The sequence below is a fragment of the Talpa occidentalis genome, unplaced genomic scaffold, assembly GCF_014898055.3.
Source record: "Talpa occidentalis isolate TD23 unplaced genomic scaffold, MPIMG_talOcc4v2.1 talOcc4.12, whole genome shotgun sequence".
Taxonomy (NCBI): Eukaryota; Metazoa; Chordata; class Mammalia; order Eulipotyphla; family Talpidae; genus Talpa; species Talpa occidentalis.
This window is the reverse complement of record NW_023601212.1, coordinates 25119502-25140603: the sequence shown is the minus strand read 5'-3', so window position 1 is coordinate 25140603 and position 21102 is coordinate 25119502. Positions and strand designations below refer to the sequence as shown.

The 21102-nt window shown below is 47.3% G+C and overlaps 1 protein-coding gene across 4 annotated transcripts in view; it reads left to right on the top strand.

Moving 5' to 3' along the window:
* The window catches only part of KIRREL3 (kirre like nephrin family adhesion molecule 3), a 542134-nt gene that overhangs the window by 411385 nt on the left and 109647 nt on the right, over positions 1-21102 (top strand). For all 4 annotated transcript variants that reach the window (XM_054693197.1, XM_054693195.1, XM_054693198.1 and 1 more), the window contains one exon: positions 6184-6261. In XM_054693197.1, coding sequence (XP_054549172.1) covers positions 6184-6261 — 78 coding nt within the window. The remainder of the gene's footprint in view (positions 1-6183; positions 6262-21102) is intronic.

The window sequence follows — 21102 nt, the reverse complement described above, 5'->3', positions numbered from 1 at the left end:
ACACCAGGCTGCCTGCCAATAACACTCTGTTTCTTGCTCAATAGGTGTCTGGGGACATGCTCCATCTAAAAACTTCAGACGAAAAGGTTTAATCTTCAGCAAGACCAAGCTAGTTAGGGATAGGAGGGCTCCCCAGTGCACTGGACAGCCTCAGAAATGGTGAAGTACATGCAGTACCTATCCATTGCCCCAGCTCTATCCCCAGCTACTTGACAGCTTGCTCAATTCTGGCTGGGGCTAGAAGCAAACACCCTCCTGGTCCACATGCTCCTCAGCCTGGAGGTGGTGATGCTGAAGGTGTCCTAGGTTACCAGGGAGTCCTCCTTGGGCATCCCACGCACTGCCAGCCCTCCTTCGCCCTCATTTCCTCCATCCCTTATGCCCACCACCTGTACTGTCCCACCTTAGCAGCCCTCGTGGCTGCCCTCCTGTCAGCAGTTATCCTCTGATGAACCTTTAGATTAGTCACAGCTCTGAGATTTAAGGACTCAGCTTCAAAGAGTCTTGACCAGCAGAAAACATCAGCCCCCATGAGAAGACCCTCACCTTCCCACTTCCTATGTGTGAGTTCGCTAGGGCTGTGGTGCTGAAGAACCACAAACTGGGTGACTTAACCAACAGAAAGTTATTGTCTCAGAGTTTGGGAGACTAGAATTCCAAAACAAGGTGTCGGCAGAATGACTCCTTCTAGGGCTGAGGGGGATGGATTGCCCCGAGTCTCTCTTGGGCTTATAGATGGTTGTCTCCACATTCACATGGTGTCCTTGTGTGTATGCATCTGTCTCCTGCTTCCCCTTTTTGTGAGGACACCAGTCATCTAAACTAGGGCTCCCCCAGGGACCATTTTAACTTGATAATCTCTGTTAAGTTCCTGTTTCCAGGTAAGATCACATTGTAAGGTGCTGGGGTTAGGATTTCAGTGCGTGGATTGGGGGCAGGTGTGGACACAGCTCAACCCATGCCACCATCCCAGCCAGAACCATGGATCTCTGGTCTCTATTCTCTTGTCTGTTTCCATTCACAGCATGGCATGGACACCCCTGAAATCCCATACCTTATCCTATGTACAGGCAGGACTGGACACTGAGCAGGTTTTCTGATCCAGCAGAACTGGTAAAGGAGGAGTCAGAGTCCTCAGTGGTTTTGCAGGTTTTTATTGGGATTACCAGGTACACGGCAGGCAGGGGTGCTGGAGGTCGGTAGGCTGGCAGGCCTCCCAGCCCCCAGCAGGTCTTCACTCTTGGCTCTCCGGCCTTCTCTCAGCTTCTGCTGCTCTTGCTTCTCTCTTGGCTTCTCTTTTGGCTTCTCCTGGTGTCCCCATGACGCCGCCCTTAAAAGCCCAGTCAGCCCAGGTGAATCCCATCTACCTATGCCCACACCCTACTCCAGGTGCCCGCCGTCACGCATGCATTCAGGACCACAAGGATCCATCATCTATCCTGATGGCGGGAGGGCAGAAAAGCCTGACATTTTTCCTTACCCTACACCCTAGAAAGCCAGAAATCAGACCCGTGTTCTAGCCTGAGCAACCATTACCATCTAATGCTTTGGCCTTAAATTGTCATTTTACTTCTCTGAGTCTCAGTTTCTAAAATCAAAATGGAGGAAATAATTCCTGCCTTGCCTACTTCAGAGCTGCTGTGAGTACCTAATAAGATAGTGAATATGACAGCATCATGAAAAATAAGTACCCCACAAATGGGAAGTAATATCATTGCTTCATTATTATTACTACTAGTAAGGGTGAGGGGATCCTAAGGGTAGAGAAAGTCCCACCTTCACCCTCTGAAACTGAAGAAAACCCATTCCATTTATAAAGCCATCCCTTTTCATCCCTCCCTAGAGAAAAATCTTACATTTCCTGGACTCCTGTTGCAATGAATTACAACTTTCATTCACTCTACAGCCATCTTCACCTAACGTAATCCATTGTGCTACATCTAAGCCCACCTGAGTTCATTCTGACCCGAGTCAGGGAGAACTAATCACTATCCAATATTTTTCAGCCGACTCTTCCATTCAATCAGCAGACTTTTCCTGGGTGCTTGTCACATCTGGGCACTATGCTGTGAATAAGGCCTCAGGGTCATAATGGGCTCAGTGCTCACTCTTCTGTTACCAGTGTAGAGACCAAGAGTTGCCAAGGTGCAGCCTCCCACCTCCACAAGAAACATACTCTGTCCCAATAAATGTCTCCTTGCACAGCCACATCTCCGACACCTTTGTTCTGCAGATGGTGCCCTCCATACCCCTATGTACGGTGAACTGGGGCTCCTTCCCTTTTAAGTCTGTTCATTTTCCATGGACACCTCCCGTGCATCTCAGCGGCTCTGCTGTTGCTGTGCACACAGGCAAAGGCTGAAGCCCCAAACCCTACATGGAAAAGCCCCTCTGCTCTTGCTGTTCTTAAAGGGGCACCTGTGATCTGATGCCACCATCAATCCCACTGCCGTGTGACAAAGGAGGCATCAGACTAGGGGCTAGTCTAGCTCACAAAGTGAAAGATTCCTGTGCTTTCTATCACAGTCCATCAACTCTCCCCTAATTGCTACCTTGGTAATGTTTCCCAAAGCCAAGGCAAGTTGTTTCTGCTTGCCCCTGGTTCTCTCTGGTCAGCACCTTTGCCTGCACACCCCACCTCCTCACCTGTGTTTCCAGGCTGTCCTGCCCTCCCCCACATCAACCCCGCTGGCATGCTTCCTCATGTGAACCCCTATGACCTCTAAGTTAGTCCTGCAAATCTCTCCCAAGGACATCCCAGGTTTTCATATATGGATAGACAGATAATACTCACTTCAGTAATCCACCAACCTGCTTCTTCTTGCAAAGATCCCAGTGGCTGCTCCCTACTTCTCAGTAAAGACTCAATCAGAGAACACTCTCACTTAATAAATTTCTGCATTGTGCTTATTAGCGCCTTGTAATGTAGCCGCCTAAATAATTAAGACTAACCCACACGTGTCAAATTAAATGAGCCAAATACATTGAGAAATTGCCTCGTCCCTCATTTCTTTCATTAATCAGGTTTTTTTAAACTTCTTTTCCTGCTCACTTGCAAAAATCAAACATGGTCCGTGAGGTTCTTACTTACAGCAACTGTATTCTGACCTCTTTCCTCAGGCAGTTGCCCTGTGGGGACAACCTATTCTGTTACATAGGATAGGTTGAGTTGGGGTGACAGAGATAGCCAACTATAGACCATCCAGATTCAACAGGTTGTCCACACTCTCTAAGTCTTTGGAATTATGCCCCTGAGGTTGCTTAGGGGACTGTCTAGGAAGATCAACAGAAATATTGGCCTAAATTCAGCCACCATCTTCCATTCTCCCCTCTCCCCCATGCTCCCTAGGGCTCACTCCTGAGATGAGTCCAGGAACCCAAGTCCTTTTCTCATTAGGAGCCACCCCTGATGTGCTTTAGACAGGATAAGAAGTCAATGGAAAATATAATAGGAATCATCAGCAATTGTATCATCCTAATGAACACTACATGTGCAATGATAATGGGCTGCTTAACTCTGTCTGTCGTCAGCATGTTGAGGCTTCAATATAGTCTCAGGCGAGAAGCTATTGTTTGCTGGAGCTCAGCGCCTCCTCACAGCTTGTACTTCCGCCGGCCTCCTCCTGGCATGCTGCATTCCTGCCTCTTGAAGGTGGTTGTTAGAAAGAATCCACAAATATAGTAAGTAAACATCAAAGGGGCTTTGATCCACACGGCCCTCGACAGAGCAGGAGCCCCTGAAGAAAGGGCCAAGGCCTTGGATGAGGGAACTTAACATCATCAATTTGGGCGCTTGAGATGTAAGGCTGTTTGAAGTGAGGGCGGTTTGGCCGTGCCTTCAGACGAGAGAGCGTGAAGGGAGAGGAAGAGAAGTGAGTGCCTTTGGAAAAAGCAAGCTCAGATCTGCTTCTCTGCTCTTTACTGATAGTCAATAAGCCCCTTTAAAGAATCAGGAGATCAAAGCTAGCGACCTCCCTGGGCCGTGGCATTTTGCCACTGCCTGCCACGCTGTTTTTCTCTCAGGCAAAAGCCCCCAAGCTTGACTTATCTGTCTCTCATGGGCCCTTTCATCCCGCTGCCCATGGAGCGTGGACCTAGGCAACAAGAGGTGCATGGGAGGCAGGAAGGAGGGTGAGCCCACCCCGTGTACACCCTAACAGCCTAGATGCTGACTGGGTGGGGTTCAGAGAAACAGAGCATTGTGGGAGAGGTTGCTGTGACTCAGGGGGACGCTCCCTCTCTGAGACACTGATGGAGGAGCCCCTGGGTGCCCAGAAAGCCTAGCAAGACCTGGGAGAAGGTACAGTCACATTCCCTCTCCCGGAAATCAGACCCTTATCCACTTACCCAGTTTATGGCAGCTGTCACATCTGTGTGGCTTCTCAACAAAGAGGTCAGGGTGGTGAGTCTAGAACTGTTATGGAAAATCATCTAACATCTTTGGGGGGGTTTTTTGGTTTTCTTTTTTTAGTTTTTTTTTAAACAATATTTGCTTCCCCCCACCCCCTCAGATTGAGTCCCCGTAGAATTTCCTTCCCCAAGGCACCCGTGCACCATCACCTCAGACCCCTGTGCTCCTCCCTTCCTCCCTCTCATCCCTCTCCCTCCTCCTCCCCTGCAGTATGTCTCTGATTTATAATTGTCTGTTTTTCTTTGTTGTGTTTTGTACTGTTACTATTTTTTTTACACTGATGTCTTATTTGGTTCCCCTATATTCCTGCTATAAGTGAAACCATCCGATATTTTTCTTTTTCCTTCTGGCTTATTTCACTGAGCATAATTCCTTCTAGCTCCATCCACATTGCTGCGAATGGCAGGAGTTTATCTTTTTCGTTGCTGAATAAAATTCCATTGTGTATGTCAATTTTCTCAACTGCATAATGTGAAGAGCAACAACCTATCTCCCTACCTCATGGGGTTGTTGTGAGGGTCAAAAGGGAAACTTGGTATGGAATTCTACTTCAGAATCCATAATGTACTTAAGTCAAATCAGGATTAAAAGATAAAGAGGGCCTTCCCGGTGGCCAGCGGTTGAGCACTGGGTTGCGAAGCTGCCCGCGGCCTCTGCAGCACCAGTTCGATCCCCGGCTGCTCCCCGGCCACCGGAGGAGGGTCCCACATGGCGCGCAGACCTCTCCTGCTGCCCGCTGCTCCCCTCAGCAGTGTACTTCGGTCCTTCTGCCTGCTCTGCTCCCCGCTCTGGCTCTGGTGAATTCTCTCACCCTCCCACGCTTCTGACTGTACCCAGTGCATGTATAAACAAAACAAACAAACAAACAAACAAATAAATAAATAAAAACATGCCTCTATAAAAAAAATTAAAAAATAAAAGATAAAGACCAGCGTGCCTTCTTGTGAAGCAGATGTACTCCAGTTCAATGCTCATACATGATGGGCATTGACATACAAAATACAGTGTAAAAAAATAATAAAATGTCTCTTGCATTTCCTACCTAGGATTGTTGTCTTGTCTTGTTTTTCTATTTGAGTTCAAGTCTTGTGGGACCAGAGTCTATGCTTTGTGTTTATTAACTATGCCTAGTCCCTGTGGTCCACACTGAGTCTACATCTCATAAATGATTGTTGAGTGCCAAGTGGCCCTGAATATAATAAGATTGCATAGGAATCTGCAGCTCTAGAAACTCACTCTCTCCTGAAAGGTTGACTGTAGCTCAACCCCTGAGTCTGCCCTTACATTCACTCCATCACTTCTTCATCCATCTAAGTCATCCACCATGTCTGGTTGTATTACTCCATGCTGGATCCCACTGGCTGGACTCTGCTTCTTTTCTGCTTCCACAATTCCAGTGTGACCTGAGTCATCCCCAAGCCTAGGATATATAGGACCTCATTGACCAATAAAGAGCATGGACTCTAGAGTCAAACTTCTTAGGTTCAACTCCTGTCTCTACCACCTACTAACTCTTCATCTAAGACTACTCACTTAATACACCTTTAATGGGGATGTTGTAAAATGGTTATAATAATAGTATGTAAATCACAGAGTAGTTGTGGGAATCAAATGAGGTATTATTGGCTTAAAATCATGACTGCGCCACAGTAAGTTCTCTGTACATATTTGTTAAATAAGTTCAAAAGGGCAACGAACTTTGCAGTCCTTGCAAAGGGGCCTTCCCTGATACCAGCCCATTTCCATCTGACCCTCTTCTGCTTTTCTTCTAGAGCTGGGCCTCCAGAAGAGAGGATGCTGTCTGGTGCTGGGCTACATGGCCAAGGACAAGTTTCGGAGGATGAATGAAGGTCAGTGAAAACCTTCCCATGGAATGGGAAGGTAACGTGGAAAGGAAGCTATTCCCTACAACTACAGGACCAGGAAACAGAACCTGAGGCCTCACAGAAAAGAGAGTAGGCAGAAAAGTTTGATCCTTGGAGTTATTGACATTGTGATGTGGGAAGAGAACTAGTGCCTGAAACACAGTATGCTGATTCATACGCTTTTTTTCCTTATGCTGTCTTCCCTCCTCCCTCTGTGTCCCCTACCCTCCTTCTCTCTTCCCTGCCTTTTGTTCCCCACCCACCCAGCGCAATTAAATCTGCTTCAATTATCTTTTCTAATCCAGACCTCTCTGCCTTTCTCCTCAATCATTCACGTTTCTTGAATGCCTATTAAATAAACAGCACCTTACGGGGCACTTAGGAGAATACTAAAGAAGCATGAGTCAGAGCTTTCATTCTCAAAGAACTTATACTTGAAAACCTCCCCTCTTTTCCAATTCCATTGGCCCTACCTCTCCCCCCTTACTCTGCATGAGCTGTTCTGCCTCTTGCTTGATCTTTCCTCTGAGGTTTGACTAGGTTACAGAAGGCTTGGGAAAGGTATTGACATTGACATGGGGGCTAGGATGTGCAAGGAGTGCTGTCACTTATGGGTCTGGTGTAATAAAGAGCCTATCCCCTCATCCCCAGCCATCTGTCTCCGTACAGCTAATAACCCTCTCCATCAGATGCCACAGACTGTTTGTCAGGATTCAAAAGTAGATAAACAATGGCTAGGGATGCCATTTATTCATTAAAGTCAGACAAATGAAGCCCTGGCTCCCCACCAGCCCAGCTTGCCATGAGATGTGTCCCTCCCCTCCCCAGGCCCCAGGCCCCTGTAGCCTCATTCCCATTCCAGGCATGGATGAGAAAGCTCACCTCTAACACATCTATCCCCAAAATTAGACCATAGCACAGCTCCAGTGCCCCCTTTCTATGTGCCTCAGCTGGCTCTCTCATGACACCCATCCTCACGTGCTCCCCAGACTTAATCTGAATGCCTTGCCAGCTATAGCTTTGTCGCCAGCACCCATCACAGTGACAGTTTGACAAGAATTAGGCCAGGACTATTATGCACAAGGAGTAATTACCTCCCCTGAATTTGCTACTTGTGTGTATAAGAATGCAGCAGCATCAAGGAGTTACTTCCCATTTGTAGAATCACCTTAGCTGAGCACAGCCAGGGTCAGGGGCTGCATCTTCTGCATCCTGCCAGTCAGTCTCCCTCCCTGACTTTTTTTCTCTTTCAGCCTACCCCCTCCATTCCCAATACCACCTTCATGAGAGTGCCAGGCAGTAACTTCTAATTTGTGGGAACTGACAGCATGCCTCTGTCCGTGGTGCTGAATAGACGTGCTCTCTTGCTGGCAATGCTCATTAGAGAAGCTGAAAAGAGGTCTATAGGAATGGGGGGAGCCAAAAAGTCAGGAGCTGGCTAGATTTGAAACCTCAAGCTCCAAGTATCTGACCCCAGTAGAAGGATACTGACTAAAGATCCTGGGGCTTAAAAAGAATCATATCATGAGTCCGGTAAACTTGATTTGACTCCCCCACATTTCACAAGTGATTAAGGGAGGAGTATACTAGTCAGCTAAGGCTTTCATGGCAAAATAATATAGACTGCGTGACTTAAACAACAGAAACTTATTGTCTCACAGTTCTGGAACCTGAAATTCCAAGGTTTGGGTGCCAGAATAGTCATGTTCTAGTGAAAGATCTCTTCCTGGTTTTTAGATGGCCACCTTCTCAGTGTGTCCTCACATGGAAGAGAGAGAGCAAGCTCTCTAGTGACTCTTTTTATAAGGGCATCAGTTATATTGGATAAGGGACCTATATTTATGAGATTATTCAACTTTAATTAGCTCTATAAAGACCCTATCTCTAAATGCAGTCACTTTGGGGATTAGGTCTCTAACATTGGTGGGGGCAGGGGGAGGGGTTACAGTTCAGTCCATGGCAAAGGGTCTGAATGTATGTGCCTTAATAAAAGGTTGCAATGTTTATTCTCTGAAGTAGGCATTAAGAAACTGGTAATAAAAAGAAATTCAGCATTAGGTAGAAGACACTCCTTAAATATTGTTTAAGTACAGAAGGCAGGAAGGGAATCTGGGGAGGCTGGGAAGCAAGACCAGGACCAGATTACGTCTGAGAACTGTTAGCATTACTTTTTGCAACAACTAAGTAAAACAGCACTCTAAATAGTTTTTTTTTTCTTGTTAAAATGGGAAGATGTTAAAAACAAAGCCTATTCTCTCTGAGTCCCCTCTGCAAACACATACAGTCTACACAGATGGGTTGTGCCTTTCAGCTGACAATGGCTGGCATGGTTAAGAATGAGAGATCCCAGGTGCCTGACCCCAAACTACACCCTCCCCCTAGTGGAGACTAATTGAGATTCAATCAAGATATTCAGAAAGAGGGAGGCAGCAGAGGCATCAACAATGGCAAAGGGATATCAGAGCAGCTAACTCCATGCCCCCTGCCTCTCTCCATGCATTTTGCTCACACACCTCCCAAATACCCCCAACACACACATTCATGTACAGACTCACACATAACCACACCCGTAGTAACTGCTGCTGCTGCTGCTGCTGCTGCTGCTGCTGCTGCTGCTGCTGACCACAGAGGCAAGGGGGTGGAAAGCAAGCTAAGCCACTGTATGTGATGAGTTACAAATCTCAATTAACAAGGAGACAAGAGGAGAGGGGTGAAGCAGTAAGGCAGAAGGAGAGGTGAGTATGAGGTGAGTTAGCTTTGGCTCTGGAGGGGAGAAATGCATGAGGAGGAGAAGGGAACTGGAAGAGGAAGGGGGACTCCTCTGTCCCTACCTGAGCCAGTCTTGCTACCCCATTTGCTCTCTTCGAAAGCTCACATGCTCAGACTCCAACATGTCTGCAGATAAGAAAAGGCATCAGCTAGCATGGGGAGCTGTTTTATGGTTTATAATTATCTTGTACAGATACTCAAAATAATTACAACTTCCACATATTAATAATTGAACTGGAATAGCAGCCATGACATAGATCAAAGAACAGAAATCTCTGTCCGTGCTGCACTATACACCTTGGTATAAATTGAACAATTGTTGAATGAGTAAAAATATTATTATTTTTCTTCCAGATGCTGGAATTAGTGAGATATTAGAGCAATTAGTTGTTTCTTCCATTAAAGATAAGGTGGTGATCATTATATTTCCAATTTAGAATAAGTATAAAAGACCTACTTGTGCTGTATTAAAACATATTTGTTCTGTTAAGCAGTGTGTAATAGGAGCCTGTCACCTGGGGAGAAGTGATCCCCTATTTTATTAGTTTCCTTGTTAATTTGGTATCATTTTTGTTTTCTTTTTCCTTTACTCACCCCTCCACACTATGTACCAAAAAAAAAAAAAAAACCCAGCTTGAAAAGGAGCAAGAGAAAAATAATGAATGAACAGGAGTTTTATAGATCTGGGGTTTATCATAAGCTAGAGTACTCGCAATTGGTGCTGTTAAACTACACAAAGCAATAAAAGAAAACACTATTCAAAGATCATTTAAGGAGACATGTGATAGTCAATGAGAGGTTTGCTCTATTTTGGAAGCGTTTAATAGCTTCTTGGGTAGAATCTGCAGCACTTGCAGGGATGGAGGTGATTGGTAATGTGTGTGTGTGTGTGTGTGTGTGTGTGTGTGTGTGTGTGTGTGTGTTTCCTGTTTGGACTGATGCATCTAGGCATCAAATGGAGATGTGAACAAAAATCACCAAATGTAGACAAGAAAGGAGGCAAACTAAGACAAACCAAGAATAAGAATATCATCAAAATATCAGATTTGTTTGACATGATTGTCTTCATGTGATTAACTACATGATACTTTAAATAGGAACTGCTTGAAGGAAATCATTTATTTATTCAGCAAACATTCATTGAGTACCCACCATAAAAATAATGCCATTTTTTATAATGCCAAGCATTTTTCTAAACATTGGAGTTATAAAAGTAAACAAGACATAGTCCCTGCCCTCAAGCAGCTACCAATAAAAACACATATTGATATTGTCAGTATCAAAACACATTTTGATATTGTCACTTCCACACAGAGACCCTACCTGCCACCTCACCTGAAAGAGAGCATCCCTTCCCCACTATTGTGCTCCATCGTGACAACCAGCCTGTTTATTCTGTGGCTCTAAACCTAATCATGTGATTATTTATTAGGTTATTTGTCCCACTTAGAGAGTTGTTAGCTTCAAGGAGGCAAAGATCTTGTTTTCTTCCTCTCCTCCCTGAGCCTTCTCACACATAGGAGATGACCAGTCCATTTTAATTGAAATACAGGCATACCTCCGCAATATTACAGACTCAGTTCCAGCTAATGAAAGGTCGCATGAAATTTTTGGTTTCCCAGCACAAATAAAAGTTATGTTTGCACTACATTGTAGTCTATTAAGTATGCAATAACATTATGTCTAAAAACAACAATGTGCATACCTTAATTAGAAAATATTTGATTGCTTAAAAAATGCTAATCATCACCTGAGCCTTCAACGAGTCATAATCTTTTTGCTGGTAGGTCTTGTAAAGACGCAATTCTGTGTAGCACAATAAGCGAAGTACAATAAAATGAGGTATACCTGTAGCTAATTAGTGCTGTGAGTGGCAACACAGGGATGCCCAAGTCACTCATAGGTGAAGGTGGGTGTTGAGCTTCTCTTCATTGGGCAGCAGAAACTAATCTAGAGCTTCCTATGAAATACGTCTTCCTATCTCTGTAAGTCTGACTTGTCTGACTCTCCTCCAGTTCCAGTGCTATAACCCTTTCCTGGGAGGCCGGGCAGCAGGGAAGAAGACCTGGGGGGTGGGGGTTGGATACCCCAGAGATGGTATTCCTCCTTCCTCACCCCATGTAGCACTGGGTCACAGATCTCCAAGGGGAACCAGCGTCACTGTTCCCTCACCCCCACCCCAGACACACATAGGCACATGCTCACCTTCCCCTTTCTTTGCCATCTCATCCCTGATTACCCATTTCTCCTGGAGATCCCAGAACCATTCACCTTCTCAGTGCACAGTGCTTGCCAGGCCTGGTCCTATTCATAAGCGGAACAGAAAGGTCTCACATGGTCTCAGATGCAAGGCTCTGTTAGAACTGTAAGTAACCCTAGTCATTATCTTGTGCCCACCAACTCAGGGAGGCCCAGAAGCATTGAGCCACTTTCCCTAGGGTGGGTGGGAAGTTGCTGCAAAAGCCAGGATCACAACCCAAGCCCCCCGACACCCCTCCAGTGTTCTTGGCATTCTGAAAGAAGAGGCTGAGACCACGAACAGAGGGGAGTCTCTGACACCTTAGCTGGTTTAGTGTTTCAGGGTAGCTGGAAATACAGAAAAAATGGAAGGGGTAGGGACAAGAGGGGGTGAACACAGGTGAGATGCGAGTTGATATGGGAGAGAATCGGGAAGAACTGGAGCAAGAGACATAGACCAGGAAAGAGCATTTCTAAGGAACCAGAAAATTCTATGGGACCCTAGGACTCTTGAGAAATGGAAACGAGGAAGAGGATGATTAAAGGAGGGGAGGGCAGCAGCAAAGCCCTGACCTCACCTCCCGCCCACCCATGCCCAAGGTGGGCCTGAGCATGGGGGACCTTCGCCATCAGGGGCTGCATATCTGGCCAGGCAGCAGTTTCTCTAGCCTTCAGAATCACATGCCCGCACTTCCTCCAGCTCAGTGAAGGAAGAGCAGAAATGCCTCCCAGCACTGTCGCTTTCATCTTCCCAGCAAGATATAAATGCAAGTGATTAGCAAAGGCAGCTTCTGTTCATTGGAGACCTCCAGGGCCTCTGTGGGAGGGGGTGGACACCCAGGAAAGAAAATGCCAGCTCCATGGATGCCCAGCCTCTTACAGGCTTTTGCAGGCCTCATAGCTCCTGCACGGCACCAGGGTCTGTGTCCAGGTTCTATGTGCAAACACACCCCCTCCTCTGTGCCTGTTCTCCTGTCTTATTTTTTTTAAGATTTATTTATTTATGCATACAAGAACTGGGGTAGGCCAGAGTTGTGGGGGTAAGGGGTGAGAGGATTCAGAGTGGGGAGGAACGTTCTCATTTCTCAGCCAGGAGGATAGAGCCCTAGGAGCAGGGGAATCCCAGTCTCTTCAGCAGCTGGAAAGTTCTTTGTGATGGCATGGAAACTTGGCCATTCTGTCTGCACCCCTGTCCTCTAATCTGTAAAAATGAGCCTAAAACTTCACTGTTTCCTGCCTTTCCCCTAACAGAGTTGATAAGCCATTGGCTTGTGTAGGAAAAGACACATCTAAGAGTCAGGAGCTAGCTGCGTGACCTTGGACAAGCCCGATCATCCAGCTTTCAACCTTCTTGCATGGATATCAGCATCTGCAAGGCTTTAAAATGCAATGCTTCAAAAACCTATCTTGGCTCCCAAAAGCCAGCCCACACCCTGTTCTCACCACCCATTTAAATGCTTTGGTCACCAAAGGAACCAGTACTAGGAAATTAATTGGCTTTGTTCAGCAGTCTCAGCTGGCAGATCTGTGGCTCTTTTTCCCATCTGTCCTTGGAGAGTAAACTCAGCCATGTCAGATAGAGCCTGGCAGACAGCAAGCACTGTGCAGGGAAAGCTGCACCTTCACAGGGCAGAGGCAGGCACAAGCAGGGTGGCCGGGATCTGGCCCAGGGGCTGGAGGGCAGGGGAGAACCTGGGTCTGGTGATACGGGAGCTCCCCCACGCTGTCGCAGTCACCAGTGTGACTGTGCTAAGGGCCACCATCATTTTCCCGAGACCATTTCTCCACTGCCTGCAAGAGCCCCCAGGATGTTGGCTAATACTGTCATTTTGTTCGTTGGGGCTTATGGGTGCATTTTTTTCTCATTTCATTTTTCTTACTGATGTGTTTTCTTCCACTGGGGCTGCAAAGCTGGTTATTTGTATAACGTCCCTGTTTATTATTTATGGCAAGACTCAGATTTTCAGGGCACTTTATGATTGTTACTTAATTCACTTGGCGTCTTGGAGCAAGGGACCCTTATTTCTGTTCTCCTGCCATGATCTGATGGAGGATTCCAGAGCTTTTGCTCAGGCCTGTTCCTCTAGCCAGCTTCCTCCTGGGAGACCTGCCTGAGAGGCGAGCTGGAGGTCCCCCTAGGCCGCAGACCCTGCCAAGCTCCTTCTCAGGCTCCCTTTTCCCTCAGACCTATTGTCAATCTTCACCTATTCCTAGAAATGCTACCTCCCCGATGCCTCTTGAATCCGTCACACCCTTGCCCTGCCACCACACTCCCTCACGTGGACTACAGCAGGGCTCTCCCAGCTGGTTTCCTGCATCTATCATGCCCAGCCTTTGCCCTCCTGGTTCATCTCTTATACTTGCACAAGGCAATATAACATCACGTTGCTCTGGAGAATATCTCAATGACTTTCTATTGCTTTTCAGAAAAATACCAAAATCCTTGGCATGTTTTCCCAGGCTCTACATGATTTGGTTCCTAACTCTCTCTTTGACCTCATCTTGCCCCCTTGACACTGTCCTCCAGACACACTGATCTGCTTTCAGCTCCTCATTCAGGGCATTCTCCCATCTGCCACAGGGCCTTTGTCTGTACCGGCCCTTCTTGTAGGATGCCGCCACACCCCACCCTGCCCAAGCACTCTGCATAGTAACCCTGCTCATCTATCCGCTGTCAGCTCAAGTATCGCTTCTTCAGGCACACCTCCTCAGACCCAGCCCTCTCCAGTGTAGCTCAAGTGCCAGCATTACATGCGCTCAGAACCACACTCCTTCCTTCAGAGCTCCCAGCTCCACCTGTACACGTAAGTTCATAGTACTCTTAGTTAACTAACACCCTCTGTCCCCCCACTCTGTAAGCTGCTTGGTCTCTATAGCCTAATGTTCACACAGAGTAGACACCAAAAGAAGGGTCCCTGCTCTATCCCTGTTCAGTGGCTCCCAAGGTGCTGGGACGGGTGATGTGAGAGACATAGACTTCTAGAAGGGCCATTAGGAATCATCGGCCGAAGAGGAAACTGACACTCAAGTGACTTGCTGCAGCTGGTGACCCAGGCTTCCGACCCTAAGTCCAGTTCTCTTTACACTTCATTTATGGTTCAGTCCTCGACAGGGTTGAGTGGCTCAATCAGGGAAGCCTGTCTGCTAAAAAGGGGCTTGGGGCCATGTTTTGAATGAGGCAAGAACCAAGGATCTCAGGAACGAAGGAAGGAAAATAGGTCCTTCTATCTAAACATGCAGCATGCAGAGTCAAGTCGTGGATGGCTCCTTATGAGCTTAGCTTGGTGCTGGGCACCAGAGCCTCGGAGAGACTGCACTCAGGCCCTGTGCTCAGGAACTTCTCCTTCCCTTGGGGAGATTAACTATATTTCTACCAGTTGATGTTGTAGCTGTTTTGTGTTAACATCGTGCTGATTATGCTCACTAAGTATACATTCTCTGACTTGGGAGTCAGAGAAATCTAGATTCAAATCCCAGGCAGAGTCAGAGCAGGTTTAGAACCATATCATCTAGGATTCTCAAGGCCAGAGGGACCCAAGTTCATCTAGTGCACACTCTCCTCTCTCACAATACTCCTGCCAAGTACCGATAGATATAAATGTTTTTGAACACCGTGATTCTGTGAACTCATATATTCACCAATCATATACAGAATACCAACCCTGTGCCTGGCACTGGGCAAGGCTCTCGGCAAGTAAAGACAGTCCCTGACCCCGAGACCATCACAGCAGTGACAATACAGCGTCCTGGGACTGTAACCTGCATGTACAAGGAGCTACAGGGACAGAGAAGGAGAATCCATTCAGACTGCAGGCCAAGTGAGCCGTGGCCAGGAGAGCTTCCTGGAGAAAGTGATAGCCAAGCTGGGCCCTAGGAACTTATTTTCTTATGAGGCCATTGCTACTTAGGCTTAAATCCCTCCAAAGACAGGAAATTCACTGCCTGGGCCATACTAAGACCATGGACAACTCCCCAGCCAGGCTCTCCTAAAAGGGTTTCAAATGTAACACCCCTTCAGTCTGCACTGACAACAATGGGATCGAATGACTTAGGTAGGTAGCAGTCACACGCGGAAGCCTGGGGTCTCACCCTACGCCAACTGTCTTCTCACACTCACCCCTTCCCTCCCTCCCTCCACCTAGCTTCAAAGGCTTCACCACTAGTGCTGAGATCCTCCTGCCAGCCCCTCCCCAGGGTGAAAGAGGCTGAATAAATGAGGGTGCTAAATGGCCTGTGGTGCCATAAAGTTTTTAGAGCCGTGTGGTGGGATGAGCAGGCTCAGGCTGAGACAAGCTATTCAGACCTTTTTGCAAAGAGGAATCAATGAAAACCTGAAGGAGGCTGCCCCATCGCCACAGAGTGGCTAAGTCACATTGCTGGACCCCAGGTTCTGGAAATCGCCTCCTGGTGGTCTCCGGTTTCCTCCTGCCCTCTCTGCTTTCTTCCCTACATAGACCTTCTTTCTCAAATGTATTAGTTTCCATGGAAACTGTGTTGTTGCTGGTACGGGAGGAGTTTAATGACATTCAGAAGTACCAAATCAAGTCCATTTATATAATGGTTTGAAATACACATAATGGCCTATGGAATATAGGACACAGTGACAGTTTCAGTAACTGCGTACAGAACGTGGGATAAATAGAGCAATGGAATACTCCCCACCTCCAAGTCAAACGTACCAGGAATAACCACTATTCTTAGTACTAAAGAGTAGCACTTCTCAACCATTATTCATGAAAGGACCTCAAAACACAGCACCAAGTTGCTCTCCTCTCATTGAGAAAGGACATGGCTGGACCACGGCTCCTCCACAGAGTTTCACCAAGGAGTCCAGGGCATGGGAATGGGGGGGTGGGAAGGGAAGGGCTCACACAGGACTTGGGGTGCTTGCAAGGAAGCTGTGTTCTGCCCAGGGGCTCCTGGACCTCCTCTTCTCAAGCCCTGCCCTCCAGGAGTGCTCCTGCACCCCACCCCAGGGCCCACTGCTCTGTTGTAGCCCCTCCCGCCTACTGTCAGAGAGAAGGCTGTGCTGGCACCTGCTGAGGGCTTACTGAATAGCATGCAGAGGATCCCCTGCTCTTAGCTCGGGTTCTCCCGGAAGCAGACCCTAACTAAGCAAGGTCTCCAGTATATGGCCCCTGGGAGGTGCAGATAGTGCCAGAAGAATAGGGAATTGACCTGGGATAGGGAAGTCATCAGACACAGGGAATACCATCAAGCCTGCTCCTTCTGCGGGGGGGCTGACACCTAATCCCCATGGGAAACCCTGAGGAGTGCTATGGAATTTATGCTTCAAAATTAAACCACCCGGGGAGGTTGCGCTGGGTTGCGAAGCTGCCCGGAAGCCTCCGCAGCGCCGGTTCGATCCCCGGCTGCTCCCCAGCCACTGGAGGAGGGTCCCACATAGCGTGCAGACCTCTCCTGCCGCCCGCTGCTCCCCTCAGCAGTGTACTTCGGTCCTTCTGCCTGCTCTGCTCCCTGCTCTGGCTCTGGTGAATTCTCTCACCCTCCCGCGCTTCTGACTGTACCCAGTGCTTGTATAAATAAATAAATAAAAATCTTTAAAAAAAAAAAAAAAAAAGAATTAAACCACCCAAGGAGTGGGGTAACTAAATGCCCTCAGCTGGTTGAGGGCTACTTGTGGGGGGATGTTAATTCTCGGCACTTCTGGCCACTTGTGAGGGCAGAGTGACCAGGGAAGTTTAAGAAAAACACCTGGGGAGAAGGGCTGCAGGTATTGGTGAAAGGGAGTTGGGCACTGAAATAGACAGGGCTGAGGGAGACAGGTGGGGTTTGACAGAAGAGGCTATAGCCCTCAGAGAAGGCCAAGCCCAATGGGGAGACAGGCATATACTAAAATAGCAGAAGGCAGGGAGATGGGGGAGCTGAAGAGGTGTGTAAGTGCTTTGTTCTTGAAACACAGAGGTGAGGGAGTCATTTGTTCTGAAAGACTATATCGCAGGGGTTTAAGACAACAGAAACAGGGACTAACCTGCAATGGTGGGGCTGAGGAGGCACTTGAACACACTTACATCATCTAATCCTCACCCCATCACAAGGTAGGTGGTGTTATCTCCCTGTTGAGGATAAAACAGGCTCTGAGAGATTCAGTCTTCCACCTAATGGCCTGCAGCTACCAATAAAGCTAAGATTCCGGTCCTGGCTCCTTACCCCACCCTGCCCCGGAGGCTTGTGTGTTGACAGAGGATGGTGGGATGAGTCCCCACCACCAGCTAGGGCAGACGTGATGGAGCAATTGTCTATTGTGGGTCTATGTAGATTTCTCCCTGAGCCAAAGACTGCCCTCTTCGTCGTATGCCCACATACACAGGCCCCCCCAGTTGAGGGACCCCCTTCGATCCTGCCCCAGATGTAGGTTGACTGAACTGTGTCTAATATTGAGTGAATCTCTAGAATTCACTGCCAGAGTAGTATTAGAACTGTGTAATATTGAGTGAATCTCTAGAATTCACTGCCAGGAAGGAAAATAGGCAGCCTGGGGAAGGGGTTCTTCAGTTCTGATGGGCCCCTCAAGCCCTCCCAACCCCACCCTTGGTGCTCTCCCCCCACCCCCCAGCCCTCTAAGCCCCATTACCTCTGAAAATACTAGAGGAGGAATCCTGCATACACATTTCCCTGGAGCTGCATTTCTGTGACATGTTAATAGGTTTTCTGTGAAATACAGCCTCCGTAGTTAAGTAAGGTGGGGAGAAGCTGGGTTAATCCTAATTAAACAAGTATCTCCTACAGAACTTCTTAGATATTTCAATATGCCAAAGGGCATGGTGAATTGCCAAAACGGGATATGGTTCATGGAGGTTCCCAAACTAATTTAACAACAAAGCATTTTTCCTACAGCACCTATTAGGACTAGTGTCCCTTGGAATCCACTTTGGGAAATAATGATGTAAGGCCCAGATCCCCCACTAACTCATTGGTGACCTTTGCCAAATAACCGTAAATCAAGCCTGGCTTGGGAGCACCCATAAAATAACATGATAAATGCTATCTGTTTGAAACTCTTTATGAACTGTAAAATACAACACAAATAAGATGATGCTATTATTTAGTCACATGAAACAAACACACTGAGTTTCCCAGAAAACATTTCATTTGGAGTCAAAATAACAACAAAATAAATGTTTTGTTTTGTTTTTTAGTAACAAGTTCCATTCCTGACTAGGTGTGTGATTTTGACCTTGATTTCCCTGGACCTATGTTTTCTCATCTGTAAAAGGGGTATACTTGTAATGCAAGCCCTTCCATGCACAGGATGCAAAGATAAAATATGCCTAATGGTTGTACAGGTGCTTCAAGAAAGTTATAAATACCGTAAAATGCAAGGCATTATTATTAGTGTTCCGGGTTAATACCTCAATTTCAGTCCCATTTTTGCTGAGATCAAAACAGGAAATATGTTGGGGGAGGCAATCGGCTAGTGGAAGAACTAACAATGACTAATAATTTTCATCCATATTTATGTTAGGAACCTTGTATGAGCATGTTGCTGAGGGGAGAAAATGAATATTTCATGAGTAAACACTAAATGTAGTATTAAGATGAAATGGACAGAAAGACCCCCCCACTTGTCTATTTTTCCTAGAGCCCAGGTTCATTTGGGAAGGTCAGCTCAGGGAGCAGAGCAGCGGTCAGGAGGAAAGAGCTCCATCTCCCAGCACAGAGGGGAACTGTCCCCTGGTAGACAGAATTCTGCCCTGGAAGGCAGGAGAGCCAGCGCTCTCTCCAAACACCAACTGGGTAGCTGTGGGCAAATTCCTATAACCATTCAGGGCCTAATTCCATGTTGTAAAGTGAGGTCAGTAAGACCAGCCCTGCACGATTGTGAGGTCTTAATCCAAGCTCAGCTGTTTGGAAGAGGACTTTATAACACACATAAGGTAGGAAATGTGATTATTCATTTATTCATGCACCAGACATTTATTGAGCATCTACTGCATGCCAGTCACCGCCACAGCCACTTACTGCATTCATCACTTATACCCATCACCTCGTTCAATCATCACCCCATTCTGACAGGTATCTAACATTGTTCCCATTTTTCACATAAGGAAATTAAACTCAGGACGGATAAGTAACTTGCCCAAAGCCATACAGCCAGTAAATGGCAGAGTCCTGGGCTGCATGAAGTCAAAATCCTTCATTCTATACTAAATGACCCATCTTTGCCTGTGATGCTTCTGCCGAGCCTGGGCTCCCCGCCTGCAACCCCTAGCAGCTCTTTCCTGTTCACTCCATGCCTTGGGCTTCCTACCACCAACCAGTGCACCTGCCCCACCCAAAGGAGAAAGGCTTGTTGTCCCGTTTTTGCCTCTCCAGATTGCCCTCCCTTTGTTAACCCTCCCTCAGGCTTCTCCCAGGTCACTCTTTCTGATGCGCTGTCCCCAGTGTGTCCCCCATTACATACTAGGGATCTAATATCCAACCCCTTTCATCAGGACCTTGGCTTCCCAAGACCATGGACAACCTGTCTCTCTCATCTGGGGCAGCCATTGTGCAGTGAAGATTGAAAACCTCCCACCCAATAACACGCTTAGAAGATGGAGCGAGAACCAAGGGGGCAGTGCCAGGCTTAACCCGGCCAAGTCTTGCCGGCCTCCTGATGGATGCTTCTGGAGGCGGCTCCTGGCTCTCCCGTCCACCACACCGCAAGAGGACACAGCCATCTCTGTAAATCTCTTCCCTGTAGGGCAGTTTCATGTTATCTTGGCTCATTCCTTCTCCAGAGATGAAGAGATTGTTTTAAACCTGCCGCCCCACCAGTTCTGCTCCTGGCTCCCAATGCCATTAAGTTTCATTATAACAAATAAACACCACAATGACATTTATAAGTTACCACTGAGCACAGAAGCACAAATATGAAGCAGATAAACTGCATTTGATCCAAATAATTACTGCAGGCAATATTGGGCTTAGTCTGAGCTGGCAGCCGGGTACCGAGTAATTTATTAGATTGCGTAAGGCAATGTTGCACGTTGAGTTTTTCATTATTGTGTCTCTTCCCCTCTCCATGGTCTAAATAGGTTAAAGGAGTTTAGACAGTGCATGGCCAAACAAAGACAGACTTTGCTCAAGCAGATTAAGGCTGGGAATGTCGGCCAAATGTCCAGGAATGGCTGCCTACCAACCAAGAGGGCACTTGCTAGAAGAGAGAAGGTTGAGGAATATCTCAATGCTGCTGCCAAAAACAGCTCCCCAATCTCCCCTCCCACTGGCCTACATAAAAAAGAGGCCCCTTGAGGGAGTAAATGGAAGGGCTGGACGGAGCTCCAGGACACCCAGCCTGGGTTCCTTCTGCAGGCCCAGAGCCAAAGACCCCTCACCAAAAAGCCTCCCCTAACCCCAGGTAGCCCCAGGCAATCCCAGACCCCAGTCCCAGACCTGCCTGTAATAAATAAAGGAAAGGAAGCAGTCTGCCAGCCAACTCTGCAAAACAAAGCAATGAGAACTGGCTACCAGCAGTCGCGTCCCTGCCAAACCCAAACTCATAAAGTTTGATTCAAGGGGTTACAATACCTCCTATTCAGAGTCCCTCCTGCCCCATTCTCCCAGCCTTAGTAAATTACCCAATAAGCAGCAAGGACCTGTAGTTATTGTGCAGTTAAATGCTATTTGCCCAGTAAATCCTGAGCAGAGTACTAACGGTGATATACAGTAACTAATTACGGACATGAATTCTCTCCCCAAGACGCCAAGTGTTACCAAATATTGTTGCGTTTAGGGGAGGAGGCTTGAAAGCTGCTCGGTTTCCTCCAGTGAAGCCATGAGTAACTCTCCTATTAGAGGAGCTGTCGGCACACC